The following is a 15097-nucleotide window of genomic DNA, read 5'->3' on the forward strand; positions in this document are numbered from 1 at the left end:
TTTAGTGCTTATTTACTTCGTATTTAATATTATATTGTGTTTAGATTTTCTAACATTGTGTTTTTTACTCATATTGTGTGTTGGATAACTTGCTGCTGTAACGCCACAATTTCCCAGTTTGGGATCAATAAAGTAATTCTATTCTATTCTATTCTATTCTATTCTATAAGAATAGAAACCTATGTACAAATTGAAACATAGTTAAATTAGACCTGTACAAATGGGAGTAGACCTACAGCTGTACAGCAGTGCACATTTTAAATGAGGTTTGCTAATATATTATTTGTCAAGATAAACATCAAAGTGTTAAACAACAGGCTTCTCTTTAAGGCAGCTGAAAGATGAAAAATGCTTTAGTCCGAGAGTCACACACTTTGTGCTTTCCCCTGCCATAATAGTCTCTTAATATAATAGTCTGGATTTCCTAATTTATCACACACAAATAAATATCCCTTGTACATTATCTTTAATTAAGTTCAAGTTCAAGTTCAAGTTATCTTTATCAGTCAAATGCACAACATAACAGGCAAAGCAGTCATAGCTGGCAATGACATTTTTGTGTTCCAAGCTCTCCTTAACAATGCAAAAATAAAAAAAATAGTATAGAAGAGTAAAAAGAGTAACAACGTACAGTGCAATTAAGAACCAAAAGTTTAAATAAAATATATGAATATATGTACAGTATATATATATATATATAAATAAATATGTATGTACAGAATATATATATATAACAATAAAGTAAAGTGTAGTGCAGTGGCATACAGTGTGCAGTAGTATGCTTGTGTGTGCAAAAAATATTGTGTGTGTGTGTGTGTGTGTGTGTGTGTGTGTGTGTGTGTGTGTAGGGGGGCAGGATCTTAGGGTTTAGGAGTTCAAGAGTCTTGTGGTGCTTGGAAAGAAGCTTAAATAGACAATACGGTACACTGATTTTGATTTAAGTATTATTAAGTATTATTATTATTATTATTAAGTATTATTGTTCCCTTTTTTTTTCTAGATCCTTGTTTGTGTTGTTCTTACTCTCTGATGTACCTCGCTTTGGATAAAAGCGTCTGCTAAGTGAATTGTAGAATTAATTAAATTAAGAAGAATTTCGGGTTGGAATCTGACAACAGATATTTGGTAGGACGAAAAGCAACAAGTAAACATAATTGTAAATATGAAAACATATTATTACAGATGAACAACTGGACTTCCCCTCCTCCACACAGCGGCGGCGATAGAGCGCTGTTTCGCAAGGCCTGCAACGAGCAAGAAAAAGTAACCCAGTCGTCACTTCCGCCTGCCCCTGCCTTTTACTCCGAGCAGCCCCGTGTGTCTTTCTTTTCGCGCATCATGGCGGACCGGTTCAATAAGGTGGGCAACTGCTGCGGAATCATTATCTATTTTTAGTCGCGTTAGTGGAAGATATATGATGTTGTAAGTTATTAATCGAAAGGGAATAAGGACGGGGCATCTATATGTGATGCGTGTTGTGTTTGCTGTTGCTTAAAAGTGTTGATTTTTAAGCGTTTTTGAGACGGGGTAGCGGTAGCTGCGCGGACATGCCTTCATCATGGCAGCTCCCCGAACCACCAACGCTGTTAGCTTAAATACCTCGAGTGTTTCTCTTTATTACGTCAACGCGTTGGTTATTAACTCATCAGATAATAACCTTGCTTTTCCTATTTGACTCTTTTATTATCCAACCTCATGGGCTTCACTCGAGCTGAAACTATAATTTAAAAGTTTTTGACGGTGATGCTAAGCTAACGTCATCAGCAAGTGTAGCCTCCATGTGCCATTTATTACAAGGCTTACTGAGGTGTCTTTAATTTAAATATTATGTATTTCTGATTATTTTTTCATCTGATTTCTGATTAGCGTCTTAACATTAATTTATAAATTGACAAAAAAAAAGCAATAAATCTGTATTAATCCCCCTTTTCTCATTCATATCTGCAGGTTCTGCTGCTTGATGGCAGGGGCCACTTGCTTGGTCGGCTTGCTGCCATTGTGGCTAAACAAGTCCTCCTGGGTAAGTTATGAATCTATTTATGCATGAAAAGCATTGCTGTGTGTCTAATGGCCACATAAACTACAGTGACTCATTAATAAGTTGTCTGTCTATGATGATATCTCATTACCTCCCTTGCTTGAGTTTAACGACCATGAGAAAACTCACATGCACTACCATCTGAGACAGTATGCCAAAGACAGCTTGCATGCCTGTATACACTCAAAAGATTAATTGTGCATATTTCTTCTTGTAGGACACAAAGTTGTGGTGGTGAGATGTGAAGGAATCAACATCTCTGGAAACTTCTACCGCAACAAACGTAAGTATGTTATTGCGGTCCACCTGTGACTCCTTCTGTGATCGCTGTCAGTGATGATGATTCAACGTAAATTTTTTTGAGTTTAACTGACCATGAAATATCTTACATGCACTACCATCTGAGACGCCAGCATCGAGCTAATGCAGCGCTCGTGTCTGAACAGTGTTATGAAGTATTTACAAATGTACGTCTTGTGACTTTACAGTGAAGTACCTGGCTTTCCTGCGTAAGAGGATGAACACCAACCCCTCTCGTGGACCTTACCACTTCAGAGCTCCAAGCAGGATCTTCTGGAGGACTGTCAGAGGTGAGGATGTGGCACCACTACCTTAAATTATCTCACTGCTGATAGATTATTGGTACAGGATTAATATAATAAAGAAAATGACAATCTATTATTAAATTACATTTTATTTAAAGATAATTTGCTGGACACTCTTCATACAGAAGAAAGTTGATCTATGGTTGGTGTAGCAGCCCTTGACCAAGACGACGTATGAGGAAGCGTGGAGTTCGACTGATGCGATTTATTTTCGAGCACCGTGAAACTAGAAAAAAGGCAAAATAAAGCCAAAATTGACATTCAGAAAACAGTGTGTTCAATTCATTACAGATATATAAATGTATACGATTCATTCCTAAGCAAACATTTCACAGTGCAACATTTACAAACAATAACATCCACATCACAACAGGCCTGACTCAAACGCACAATGCATCACATTAAACACTCAGAACAATATTGCACAATCCCTTGTAGGAGCGAACCTCCCAATTCATTCATAAATCATTCAGTTAACACCTTCCCAAATTACGCACGTACCTCGCCCCGCTTGCCAAGGGTGCAACTTTCATCTTTGGACACAGCGATCTCCATAAACCTTCATGCTTAATGGTAAACCATAAAACCCTGTTTTAGTATTGCGTTTGGAGCAAACAAACAATTGACCATTACAAACAAATTAGCCGTGCACATACCGTAACTCTGCTCAAGCCCCCCCCGCCCCCCGCCTGCTCGCCGTGAGTGACGAGCAGAGTTTGAGGCGTGCGCTAAAACGTGTAATTCATGCTCTGGGTGGAGCAACAACAAACCCAAATAGGCTCCTTTGGCCACTTACAGTTGGTCTACATGTGAAACATGCAATAAATCGGCAGATGTGTACGTTAAGGTCTGCTTAAATGTGGATTGGATGTCCTGGTGGCTGTGGTTCAGTTTTAAACTAAGAATCATCAACCTTCCAAAGATTTTGGTTTCTAGTTATTCCAATACTTTTAGCATAAAGCATCATAATGTTAAGTTTATCCAGCACAAGTTGTTTCTACTTGACAATGATGACCACTATCCCGAAACTGATCATTTACTGATGAGACAATTTTATCGGATCTGATTGCTGAGTTGAGTAAGAATGATCATTTGTGCTGGGATAAATATAAACTTGCTGTAATGGTTCCTTTTTTAGAAAATATATTTTACTAACAAGACTCTTGTTCATCAGGCATGCTGCCCCACAAAACAAAGAGAGGTCAGGCTGCTCTGGAGAGGCTGAAGGTGTTCGATGGTATTCCTCCACCCTATGACAAGGTGAGTTTCTCTTATTTAAAAACACAGGGCCACATTCCAACATGATGTGTTCGGCTCTGGTTTCTGCTCAGCTGTCTGTGATGTTATTCCTAATCCTTACCTACCTTGTTTGAATTGTGATTATGAAAAGTCTAAATTTCTGAGACATGCTTATCCTCTCTATGTAGAGACAAAGCGTGTTCTTCTTTTATTGACTTTGTCATTTATTCCACAGAGGAAGCGCATGGTTGTTCCAGCTGCTCTTAAGATTGTGCGTCTGAAGCCCACTCGCAAGGTGAGCCCCAAAACATTTGATTACAAGTTTACGATGTTTGACTTAAAGTCAATTCACACTTGAAAACAGTTCTGACTTGACGGTGATGAGCACTTTATCCCGAAACTGATCATCTATTGATGAGACAAACTTTTCGGATCTGATTCCTGAGTTGAGTCAGGGGCCATTTGTGCCTCAGCTTGAAAATCCATAAGTGCATTTTGAATGCTTGAACAAAGAACTTAACAGATTTTTCTTTTTATGAAGTAATTTAAAAGAAAACCAACTTTTCACATGAAACATAGTGACTTTGATTTTTTTTTTTCACCCCCATTAGTTCGCCCTCCTTGGCCGTCTTGCCCACGAGGTCGGCTGGAAGTACCAGGCTATCACAGCCACCCTGGAGGAGAAGAGAAAAGAGAAGGCCAAGCTCCGCTACGGAAAGAAAAAGACAGTGAACAAGCTGACCAAGCTGGCAGAGAAGAACGTCGAGGCCAAGATTGCAAAATACACAGACGTTCTTAAACAATACGGAGTCCTTGTCTGAGCTGTTCTGGCCAATAAAGATAAATACACGTTCATAGAAAGTGTTCTGGCGTTTTTCATTCCTCTTCAATGAATGGCATTCCACTTAAAAGGTGTTACATTAGATATTTTAGTTTGCTCCGGCACATTTCTTTGTAAACGTAAGTTGCATCACATATCTGCTCTGGTATAGATCAGTTTGATTTTACTGACAAGCAAACATTGCCTTCAGACTCTTATGTCACATACTTATCCTTAAAAGCACTTAAGTCTGTTCAAATAGCTGAAGGTACCACCCATGGAGCTGTAAAGGTAAAATAGACTAGTTTTTAAATTAAAGTGCATCCTGAAGTCAAGCTCTACAAATCAACACCAGGTTCTGCTGCTTGATGGCCGGGGCCATTGTGGCTAAACGGGTCGTCCTGGGTAAGTTAGCAATTTATTTGGATTGTGTGTCTTTATGCCTAACTATAGTGACCCATAAATAAGTTGTCTTGTTGCCCCAAATCTGACCATTACCTCCCTTGCTTGAATTTAGATTAATTGTTTGTTTTTCTTCTTGTAGGACACAAAGTTATGGTGGTGAGATGTGAAGGAGTCAACATCTCTGGAAACTTCTACCACAACAAGCGTAAGTAGCTTATTACTGTTCACTTGTAACTCCTTTTTGATTGCTGTCAGTGATGATGATTCAACGTAAATTTTTTTGAGTTTAACTGACCATGAAATATCTTACATGCACTACCATCTGAGACACTAGCATTAAGCTAATGCAATGCTCCTCTCTGTACAGTGTACTGTATACTGAAGTATGTACATGTTGTGACTTTACAGTGAAGTACCTGGCTTTCCTGCGTAAGAGGATGAACACCAACCCCTCTCGTGGACCTTACCACTTCAGAGCTCCGAGCAGGATCTTCTGGAGGACTGTCAGAGGTGAGGATGTGGCACCACTACATTAAATTATCTCACTGCTGATAGATTATTGGTACAGGATTAAGATCTGCATGTGGAACAGGCATTCTCTTTAGCTTGAAACATGCAATAAATCTGCAAATGTATACATTAATGTCTCCTTAAATGTGCATTGGAAGCCCTGGTGGCTGAGAATATGCAGCCTTACAAAGATAAAGATTTTGATTAATATAGTTTCCCAGCACAAGTTGTTTCTACTTGACAATGATGACCCCTATCCCGAAACTGATAATTCATTGATGAGACAATTTTATCGGATCTGATTGCTGAGTTGAGTAAGAATGATCATTTGTGCTGGGATAAATATAAACTTGCTGTTATTGTTACTTTAAAAAAAATGTATTTTACTAACAACACTCTTGTTCACCAGGCATGCTGCCCCACAAAACAGAGAGGTCAGGCTGCTCTGGAGAGGCTGAAGGTGTTCGATGGTATTCCTCCACCCTATGACAAGGTGAGTTTCTCTTATTTAAAAACACAGGGCCACATTCCAACATGATGTGTTTGGACCTAGTTTCTGCTCAGCTGTCTGTGATGTTATTCCTAATCCTTACCTACCTTGTTTGAATTGTGATTATGAAAAGTCTTAATTTCTGAGACATGCTTATCCTCTCTATGTAGAGACAAAGCATGTTCTTCTTTTATTGACTTTGTCATTTATTCCACAGAGAAAGCGCATGGTTGTTCCAGCTGCTCTTAAGATTGTTCGTCTGAAGCCCACTCGCAAGGTGAGCCCCAAAACATTTGATTACAAGTTTACGATGTTTGACTTACAATTCACTTTAATTTAAATGTAGAGCTTATTTGGCTGTAAGATCTACAAATGTGCTGAAGTGAAATTTTAAAATGGTTAAATCAGGAAAACAAGTTCTGACTTGACGGTGATGAGCACTTTATCCCGAAACTGATCATCTATTGATGAGACAAACTTTTCGGATCTGATTGCTGAGTTGAGTCAGATAGATACAAACTTGCTGTAACTGTAATGGTTACTTTTTAAAATGTATTTTACTAACAAGACTCTTGTTCATCAGGCATGCTGCCCCACAAAACAAAGAGAGGCCAGGCTGCTCTGGAGAGGCTGAAGGTGTTCGATGGTATTCCTCCACCCTATGACAAGGTGAGTTTCTCTTATTTAAAAACACAGGGCCACATTCCAACATGATGTGTTCGGCTCTGGTTTCTGCTCAGCTGTCTGTGATGTTATTCCTAATCCTTACCTACCTTGTTTGAATTGTGATTATGAAAAGTCTAAATTTCTGAGACATGCTTATCCTCTCTATGTAGAGACAAAGCATGTTCTTCTTTTACTGACTTTGTCATTTATTCCACAGAGGAAGCGCATGGTTGTTCCAGCTGCTCTTAAGATTGTGCGTCTGAAGCCCACTCGCAAGGTGAGCCCCAAAACGTTTGATTACAAGTTTACGATGTTTGACTTAAAGTCAATTCACACTTGAAAATAATTCTGACTTGACAGTGATGAGCACTTTATCCCGAAACTGATCATCTATTGATGAGACAAACTTTTCGGATCTGATTCCTGAGTTGAGTCAGGGGGCCATTTGTGCCTCAGCTTGAAGCGTTAAACAAAAACTCAAACGTGCATTTTGAATACAAGAACGAAGAACTTGGCAGTTTTGTCTTTTTTAAAAACATTTTTTTTTAAGTAATTTAAAAGAAAACCAACTTTTCTGTTGCAATAACTTTGGACTATATTTCTAACTGTGTTGGAATGGATAATCTGGTGAGCTGAGGCACATGAAACATACTGACTTTGATTTTTTTTGTCACACAGCCACCCTGGAGCAGAAGAGAAAAGAGAAGGCCAGGCTCCGCTACGGCAAGAAAGTGACCAAGCTGGCAGAAAAGAACGTCGAGGCCAAGATAGCAAAATACAGAGTCCTGTCTGAGCTGTTCTGGCCAATAAAGATAAATACACGTTCATAGAAAGTGTTCTGATGTTTTTCATTCCTCTTCAATGAATGGCAGTCCACTTAAAAGAAAAGGTGATAGAAGATGCCAGGCATGTTTCTTTGCATACAGCAAATTGCATCTCACCTGCTCTGGTATAGATCCGTTTGATCTTACTTACAAACATTGCATTCAGACTCTTACGTCACATACTTAGCCTTAAAAGCACTTACGTCGCTGTGCCCCTCTTCTGTTGCCACTTTTCATTGAAGGAGGTCAAATTTAGAGGAAAACCTAGAACTTGAGAGCATCCTTTATTTCTGCTCTACTGGCAAACTTACCGAAATGGCCAATGTTGTGTAAGCTTAAGTCACTCAGGGCCTGTGGAGGTCCAATAGACAAGTTTGTAAATAAAAGTGCATTCTGAAGTAGAGCTCTGCACCTCTGCAAATAAACCCCCCAAAGCATGTATCTCTTTTTATACAAGACTTTCTGCTCTACACGTTGATGCTGTTAACATTTCTTCAGATTTTGCTATAGCGGCCGTTCTGCCTGACTATTCATCTGCTAAAGTGTATCATGAGAATAGTATTTGGGGAATAATTAGGTTATGTTCCGCTTTTGAGGAGACAGACTGAACAGATAACAGGATGATACATCACTTTTATTATTCTCAGTTTTTTTGTGAAGTGGTGAACAGGTTACTGTCTTACTGCAGTTGAACATTTTCACCAGCAGGGTGCAGTGTTACTCTTAACTTGGTGTGGGATCAATCGTAGACATTTTCTTAATTTAAAGGGAAAGTCACATTTAAAATGATTGTGATTCATTTTAAGAGTTGATCAAAAGGAAGATTTAAGAATGTCTAATTGTATATGTTTATGAAAGGGTCATGCTGTATAGATAAGATCTGCTGAAACGTGTGCACCTCACAATCACATACAGTATGTAGCAGCACTCGTACACTGAGGGAAATAGTTTCCCTCTTTTTTTTTTTTACTGCTGCTCCAAATTGTTCCATGTGTCACTTTTACCACTTTTGACTTGTTATATCACACGACACCATTCACTGGTATGTGCACTACTCAAAACAATTAAAGTAACACTCAATCATCACAGTATAACACAAAGTGAGATATCAGTCTGTCCTTTTAGGAAGCAGAGGTGATTGTGCATCGATTTCACCAGCTTTTGTGTGAACAGATGAAAATGTAGAGGAAAAAACAAGACGACCCCCAAAAAGGGAATAGGTTTGCATGTGGTGGCCACAGACGACCATTCTCTCCTTACCCTTCCTGGCTGATTCCTCTGGTTTTGTATTCTGCTTGTGTCCTTGTCACTTACTGGTAGCATGAGGTGGTACCTGCAGTCCAATCAGTTTGCTCAGGTAGTCCAGCTCCTCCAGGACGGCACATCTGTACGTGCAGTCACTAGAAGGGTCTGCGGCGTCTCCCAGCACAGTCTGAGATAGAGCTGGACCGGTATCAGGAGGAGCCCTGTCACCCACCAGTGCCCCATTCTCTTTACAGATGATATGATAGATGTAGATATGATATCATCCAGCATGACTTTGGTCACTCAGACCCCCCCATGGCCATAGCCAACGGTACTGAAATGAAATCTTCAGAGGGATTATCAGACCTTGCGCTGGTGCAGTGGACCCTGGGTTCCTCCTGGTGCAGCACAACGCCTGTCCTCGTGTGGCCAGAGTGTACAGGCAGTTCCTGGATGATGAAGGCATTGATGCCATTGATTTACCCTCTTGGTCCCCTGACCTAAATCTAATCGAGAACCTATGGGACCTTATGCATCTGAGGCTGCCAAGTACTCCTCCCACAGACTGTCCAGGATCTCACTGACGCCCTGATCCAGGTCTGGGAGGAGATCCCCCCTCCAGGACACCATCCACCGATTCATCAGGAGCATGCTACGACATTGTTGCGAGGGCATACAGGCACGTGGGGTCCATACACACTACTGAGTCACATTATGAGTTTCAGTGATGTGTGTGTGTAGCTTTATCAATATACCAGAATATGAAAACTTCAGACTCAGCATTTAACTCCTCTATTTCTCAGAAGTTGAATTCTGACACTGAGACAAAGTCTTGAGGACATCCTTCAACAAAAACCTCTCCATGCATCCATCTCAGCGCTTCCTCCAAGTACCCTGTGAAGTGATTTGTTGCGCGTGCACTATGTTTGTGCCATTTCTCATTTTTGAATGAGGCTAAAAAAAAGTGTGGTTATTTTCCAGATTAAATTTTTTTTCTTGTGATACCAAAAGCAGACAAACACTTTACGGTTTTTTTTTTTTTTCTCTCTCGCTCGTAGATTTATATATTCCATAACACGTGCGCCCTCCTTGAAACATGGATGAGGCAGCAGGCCGATCTGACGCCTGTCTACCTGTGTTAAGGAGCGACATCGACTCTCCAGCGAACAGATGGAGAAATCGCTGTGACTGCCCTAAAAAATTAGATTTTTTTTGGATGCTGCCGCCTGCTGTAAGATCGCTCCCTAATCACACCATCTGAGGCCGATTGAAAAGACCGTGATTGTCTGTAACTGCTCCTGCGGCCCTACATCCCATTGTGCACGCCAACAATTACAGTCCTCCTCCTCCTCTTCCTCCTCCTCCTTTGGCCGGCTGATGTTTGATATTCACTTTCAGAATGGGAACGCTCGTCTGTCTGGGAGCCAAGACAACACAGAGTCTTGTGAAAATGGATGAGATTTAACGGCGAACTGAAATTTCAATTCTCCCTGCTCTCTGTGAGCGCGGTGAAGTGTGGCAAAGGTAATAGGGGGGAGACAAGACCATCACCTGAGGAATTGAACACCGAGCAGATACTGTTGTAGGAATCGTGAAAAAGGTAAGCACATGGAGATGCTTTTTCAAAGTAATAAAATAAAGTGTTTTAGTGGCACCATCTCAGCCCCTGGTACCACGTCTGATGTCGACAAAGGCGTGATATCACTTTGTCCCCCCATTACTCTGCGTGCACTCAAAAGTCACAGCGTGTTAGTAATGAAACTGATTTAAACGTGTTCCTACGAGCCAGCGGGATCTGACTGGATTTGGAAGATTTGATTGGATTTCTCAGTACTCTCATTGTCTCTGACTCTAACTCGTGCTGAAACTGTTGAGTCATTACGGAACCAAAGATAAGCTTTTTAGATCAGATCGGCACGTACAAAGCTTCTGTTCAAATATCATCTAATTTATCCCTTACAAAAAAAAAAAATCGCTAAATTCTGGTATGTGGGTGTTTGCAGAGGCATCACAGAAGAAGAAGACTCCATCTTTGAATTGTCAGAGTGAATTTTTTTTTTCCAGTCTCTTCTGATGTCACCCTTGAACGGGAACAAATGTATTCTAAGCCTCAGAGGCTGGTTCTGAGCAAGTGTAACAGACAGATAAGGAGAGATAAAGATTGAGTTGGAATTCGGTCAGACGTATAAAATCCTTAGAGGAGAATCTGAAAAAAAAAAAAAATAAAGTACTTGACTGAGAAGTGATATGCAGTCATCCATAAACCAGGAGCTCGTACGCAACACAACTGTCACAAGAATGTAATCTTAGTCGTATTTTTCATTTCTCTCCTCAGAAGTGTTTTCTAAAAACCAATAATACTTATTCAATGTATATATATATATATGTATTCAATGCTTTATATCGCTGCTGTAGTAGTAGTAAGTAGTAGTAATTAACAATTTAGACACTCGACAGATATAATTTATGTACAGTATAAACAGTTTGGGGCCTAGCATCGAACCTTGTGGAACCCCGCAGGTAACTTTCAACATATCTGAATCTACATTTTTTATTTGAACATACTGATATCTATTGTTGAGGTAACTTTTTAACCATGCATGTGCTGTTCCTCTAACACCATATCTCTCATCAATATCAATTCATGTCATGTCGTGGGGCGGGGTTGCGTCGCTCCTGTTGAGGCCAAAGTTTGGGCTGTCTCTGAATTTCCTCAGCCAGCAACCAAAAAAGAGCTGCAGCGTTTTTTGGGGTTGTTGGGATATTATTGGCGTTTATGCAAAAACTTTTCTCCCGCTGACTGAGCTTCTGAAAGCCAACGCCAAATTTGTCTGGTCTTCAGAATGTCAGCAAGCCTTTGAAAATGTAAAGTGCCTGCTCTGCTCTGCTCTGCTCTGCTGTGATGGGATTTCTGTTTTCTCTGTACATGTACAGACATCTCAGTGAGATTTAGAGTCACTTGCAATAAGAATATGACAACACATCAGTGCAGTCACAGCTCACTAATGAGGTTGACCTTACGATGACAACTAAGGTCACTTTTGTTGTGTCTTCTTCATGTGTTTTTTTGTTTAGCAGACTTGGTGTCGGCCCTCCTCTGTCTGTAACTTCACATTCTTGCTGTGTTCATCAGAAGCTTTTCAGGATAAATATGAAGCCCTTTGGACCGTCCGGCAGAACAGGCTTAGCAAGACACTGTATTACATGTGTGCTGTTAATGTCATTTATCATCCGGAGTCGTATATAAACAACCTCCACTTAAGCCATCTGAGTCTCCTGGATCTTTCTTGTCCAATATCTACAAATTTCCTCAACAACCCCCCTCCCCCTGAATAATAACACTCCAAGAGGTAAGATACAGCCAATACCAACACAAGGCGCAAAACACCAATACAAAGAAAACAACATAAATCAATCGACTTCGTCTCAGTTCATCACTTTCAAACAGTTTACACCATGATCCAGTTCATAAAGCAACACATTATTAATAAAGTCTGAGTATCTGTTTGAACTTTTCTCCTCCTTACAATCATTTCCCCAATGTTAAAGTTTGCTTGGTAAGTGTTGGTGCAGTTAATGTCCTCATGGACACATTTTAGTGTATCTTTGTTTCCTGTTGTATGCACTCAGATAACACTCAGGTAGTGAACCGAGTAGAGTGCTTCGATTTCTTCTTTTGTCCTGGTCTCTTCAGGATCACTGCTTTCACATGCCGGCTTACTCGTCTCCTATCCCCAGGATTGCTTACAGCCATCCACGTCTTCCTCAATCCTCCCTGTTACACCGGCTACTTACCTTCACCTGTCATCGTCATTCCCTCCTTCAGAATCAGAAATACTTTATTAATCCCAGAGGGAAATTCGATCATTACAGTTGCTCCAAAATATAAAATATAGCATTAGAAATATAGTAATAAAAATATTAATCATGTAGAATAGGAATGTAAGTAAGATATCAATAATAGGTACAAGAAATATTTACACAAATATGAGTCAGATGGAATATATACACATTTTCAAGATTATTGCACTGTTTGTTTCAATATTGCACGTTGTTATCATGGACATATTATTCATTATTATTATATTGCAGTTTTAATAAATAATAAGTCATGGTGGAGGTTACAGTTTTTCAGTTATTATTATTATTTTTATTTATTTTTTATTTATTTTTATTTGATTTATTTGATTTTTTATTCTTTTTTTAAATAAACCTCCTTGAATAAACCTCCTCGCCAAATCTATCAAATAAAATGTAAAACCTCTCTTGAGTGAGTCTCCACCTGTTTGTCCTGGCTGACGGTAACACACACAAATTTCACCCATTCATCTTTTTCTGGTTGTTAGTTTGGGGTGACCATATTTTCAAATCGGGACAGATCTGTGACCGGCACTAATCACACAAGGTGGAAGGTAAAGCGGCCCTCCTGAGCAGCCCGTTAAAGTTGATTGTCACTGTCGTTTTCCTCACTGAAGTAGATTGTATCAGAGCTTCCTCCAGCCTGTACCCACCATTTGTGTTTGCTTGTTTTTATAATGGTTTTGTATGGAGACACTTCCACCGTGGGTGACTGAAAATAGACACTTGCAAAGTGTCCAAAACGCGTCATATTCATTGCCTGGTACTTTTTCAGAGGAAGCTGTCACTCTCCCGACGCCCTTTAGAAAACGTCCTTTTCGGTGTGACAGCTGGTCCTGTTAGTTTGATAAGCTAGGCTAGCTTAGCAGCAGCCACAACCCCGAGATTGATTGATTTACAGACAAATCAGCTTTTATTTTTCAAGATTTATTTTGGGGCTTTTTGTGCCTTTAATTGAGAGACAGGACAGTGGATAGAGCTGGAAATCAGGGAAAGGAGCCACAGGCCGGAGTCGAACCCGGGCCGCCTGCTTGGAGGACTCACAGCCTCCATACATTGGGTGCACACACTAACCACTGAGCCACCAGCGCCCCACAAATCAGCTTTTTATGTCTTTATTAGAGAGACAGGACAGTGGATAGAGTCGGAAATCGGGGAGAGAGAGAGAGAGAATGACATGTGGCCTATCCACCCATCCATCCATCCATCCATCCATCCATCCATCCATCCACCCATCCATCCATCTATCCATCCATCCATCCATCCATCCACCCATCCATCCATCCATCCATCCATCCATCCATCCACCCACCCATCCACCCACCCATCCATCCACCCATCCATCCACCATCCATCCATCCATCCATCCACCCATCCATCCACCCACTCATCCATCCATCCATCCATCCATCCACCCATCCATCCATCCATCTGCCTGGATTTTTAGAAGTCTGCCTGGTTATAACCGTTCAATTGAGTATGTACAAAATGTATTCAGGAGAAATAGCAATGTGTATTAGAGTTGCACTATGCACAAACACGCATATTTCAGCCTACACAAAAAGCAGCTGATGACATGTCATGAGTACCTTTCAAAAAACCCTTTTTACATGATGTACGAGCTGTGCAGCGCTGTGAAGCATTTTCAACGCAGGAGATGAAGAAGCGTATGCCTGTGCCTCGTATATTCATATATATTCACTGACCTCTGAGTGTAATTGAAATGATCAAGAATGTCAGGGCTACAAGTCGATTTATTCAGGCATGCCAAAGTCATTATATCTATTTACAGAGCAGAGCAGCTGTACCTTTCAGACAAGAGAGACGGCAGCGGTGCGAGGGAATGCTGTTGGGCGCGGAGAGTCACAAATTGGATTCAGAAATTGAGATCCGGGGGAAGGAGAATGACCAATCACAGAAACTGTTATCGACTTCATTGTAATGAAGCCCCCTGTGTGTAGGAACACACACACACACACACACACGCACACACACACACGTTCACATAAGCTCAAAGTCAAGAGTTGTTTAAAGGTTGCGTTACAATTCTCTGTGAGAGTCAATGTGCCCGCACAACAAAGTGTCCTTGAACAACAGAAGACCCTTCAGGAACGGAAAAGGGTCTCATGGATGATTAAGTCTCATCTGATAATCAGAACAGGGTGGAAGGTATGTGTGTAGATGTATATACTGTACATGTGTGTATGTGGGTGTGTAGATTAGCCTTTTCTGTAAGCATGTTCTCCATATATGAGATCAAACATGTTATGTATTTTATATTGAAGGCCTTTTCAGGGACAGGCACTGGAAATTAGCATTAGCTATAAATGAATCAATGAGACTTTTTCCTGGTAAAATAAATAAATAAATAAAATAAAATGCTGTGGTGCAGTGCAC

General features: G+C 40.4%; 2 protein-coding genes and 11 non-coding genes across 13 annotated transcripts in view; all 13 read left to right on the plus strand.

Moving 5' to 3' along the window:
• The first annotated feature begins 1274 nt into the window (after nucleotides 1-1274).
• On the plus strand, nucleotides 1275-4743 carry rpl13a (ribosomal protein L13a). The gene is made up of 7 exons (XM_061062428.1): nucleotides 1275-1359; nucleotides 1948-2020; nucleotides 2256-2321; nucleotides 2527-2628; nucleotides 3818-3903; nucleotides 4118-4177; nucleotides 4494-4743. Exons 1-7 carry the CDS (start codon nucleotides 1339-1341, stop codon nucleotides 4701-4703), a joined length of 618 nt encoding a protein of 205 aa, XP_060918411.1. The 5' UTR covers nucleotides 1275-1338; the 3' UTR covers nucleotides 4704-4743.
• Nucleotides 2105-2189, plus strand: LOC132993846 (small nucleolar RNA Z195/SNORD33/SNORD32 family). Its single transcript, XR_009676541.1, has one exon. It is a non-coding gene; the product is annotated as a small nucleolar RNA Z195/SNORD33/SNORD32 family (small nucleolar RNA).
• On the plus strand, nucleotides 2365-2449 carry LOC132993848 (small nucleolar RNA Z195/SNORD33/SNORD32 family). Its single transcript, XR_009676543.1, has one exon. It is a non-coding gene; the product is annotated as a small nucleolar RNA Z195/SNORD33/SNORD32 family (small nucleolar RNA).
• On the plus strand, nucleotides 3646-3719 carry LOC132993855 (small nucleolar RNA SNORD50). The gene has a single exon (XR_009676549.1). It is a non-coding gene; the product is annotated as a small nucleolar RNA SNORD50 (small nucleolar RNA).
• LOC132993852 (small nucleolar RNA SNORD34) lies at nucleotides 3974-4053 on the plus strand. Its single transcript, XR_009676546.1, has one exon. It is a non-coding gene; the product is annotated as a small nucleolar RNA SNORD34 (small nucleolar RNA).
• Nucleotides 4255-4330, plus strand: LOC132993858 (small nucleolar RNA SNORD50). The gene has a single exon (XR_009676552.1). It is a non-coding gene; the product is annotated as a small nucleolar RNA SNORD50 (small nucleolar RNA).
• A 411-nt stretch (nucleotides 4744-5154) lies between the features above and the next one.
• The window catches only part of LOC132992874 (large ribosomal subunit protein uL13-like), a 176720-nt gene continuing 166777 nt past the window's right edge, over nucleotides 5155-15097 (plus strand). The window contains exons 1-4 of the mRNA XM_061062429.1: nucleotides 5155-5312; nucleotides 5516-5617; nucleotides 6691-6776; nucleotides 6991-7050. Of these exons, the coding sequence (XP_060918412.1) occupies nucleotides 5258-5312; nucleotides 5516-5617; nucleotides 6691-6776; nucleotides 6991-7050 (303 nt within the window). The 5' untranslated portion in view covers nucleotides 5155-5257. The remainder of the gene's footprint in view (nucleotides 5313-5515; nucleotides 5618-6690; nucleotides 6777-6990; nucleotides 7051-15097) is intronic.
• LOC132993849 (small nucleolar RNA Z195/SNORD33/SNORD32 family) lies at nucleotides 5355-5439 on the plus strand. The gene has a single exon (XR_009676544.1). It is a non-coding gene; the product is annotated as a small nucleolar RNA Z195/SNORD33/SNORD32 family (small nucleolar RNA).
• Nucleotides 5856-5929, plus strand: LOC132993856 (small nucleolar RNA SNORD50). Its single transcript, XR_009676550.1, has one exon. It is a non-coding gene; the product is annotated as a small nucleolar RNA SNORD50 (small nucleolar RNA).
• On the plus strand, nucleotides 6181-6260 carry LOC132993854 (small nucleolar RNA SNORD34). Its single transcript, XR_009676548.1, has one exon. It is a non-coding gene; the product is annotated as a small nucleolar RNA SNORD34 (small nucleolar RNA).
• Nucleotides 6533-6608, plus strand: LOC132993860 (small nucleolar RNA SNORD50). Its single transcript, XR_009676554.1, has one exon. It is a non-coding gene; the product is annotated as a small nucleolar RNA SNORD50 (small nucleolar RNA).
• Nucleotides 6847-6926, plus strand: LOC132993853 (small nucleolar RNA SNORD34). The gene has a single exon (XR_009676547.1). It is a non-coding gene; the product is annotated as a small nucleolar RNA SNORD34 (small nucleolar RNA).
• On the plus strand, nucleotides 7128-7203 carry LOC132993857 (small nucleolar RNA SNORD50). Its single transcript, XR_009676551.1, has one exon. It is a non-coding gene; the product is annotated as a small nucleolar RNA SNORD50 (small nucleolar RNA).

Source organism: Labrus mixtus, chromosome 18 (genome assembly GCF_963584025.1).
Source record: "Labrus mixtus chromosome 18, fLabMix1.1, whole genome shotgun sequence".
NCBI lineage: Eukaryota > Metazoa > Chordata > Actinopteri > Labriformes > Labridae > Labrus > Labrus mixtus.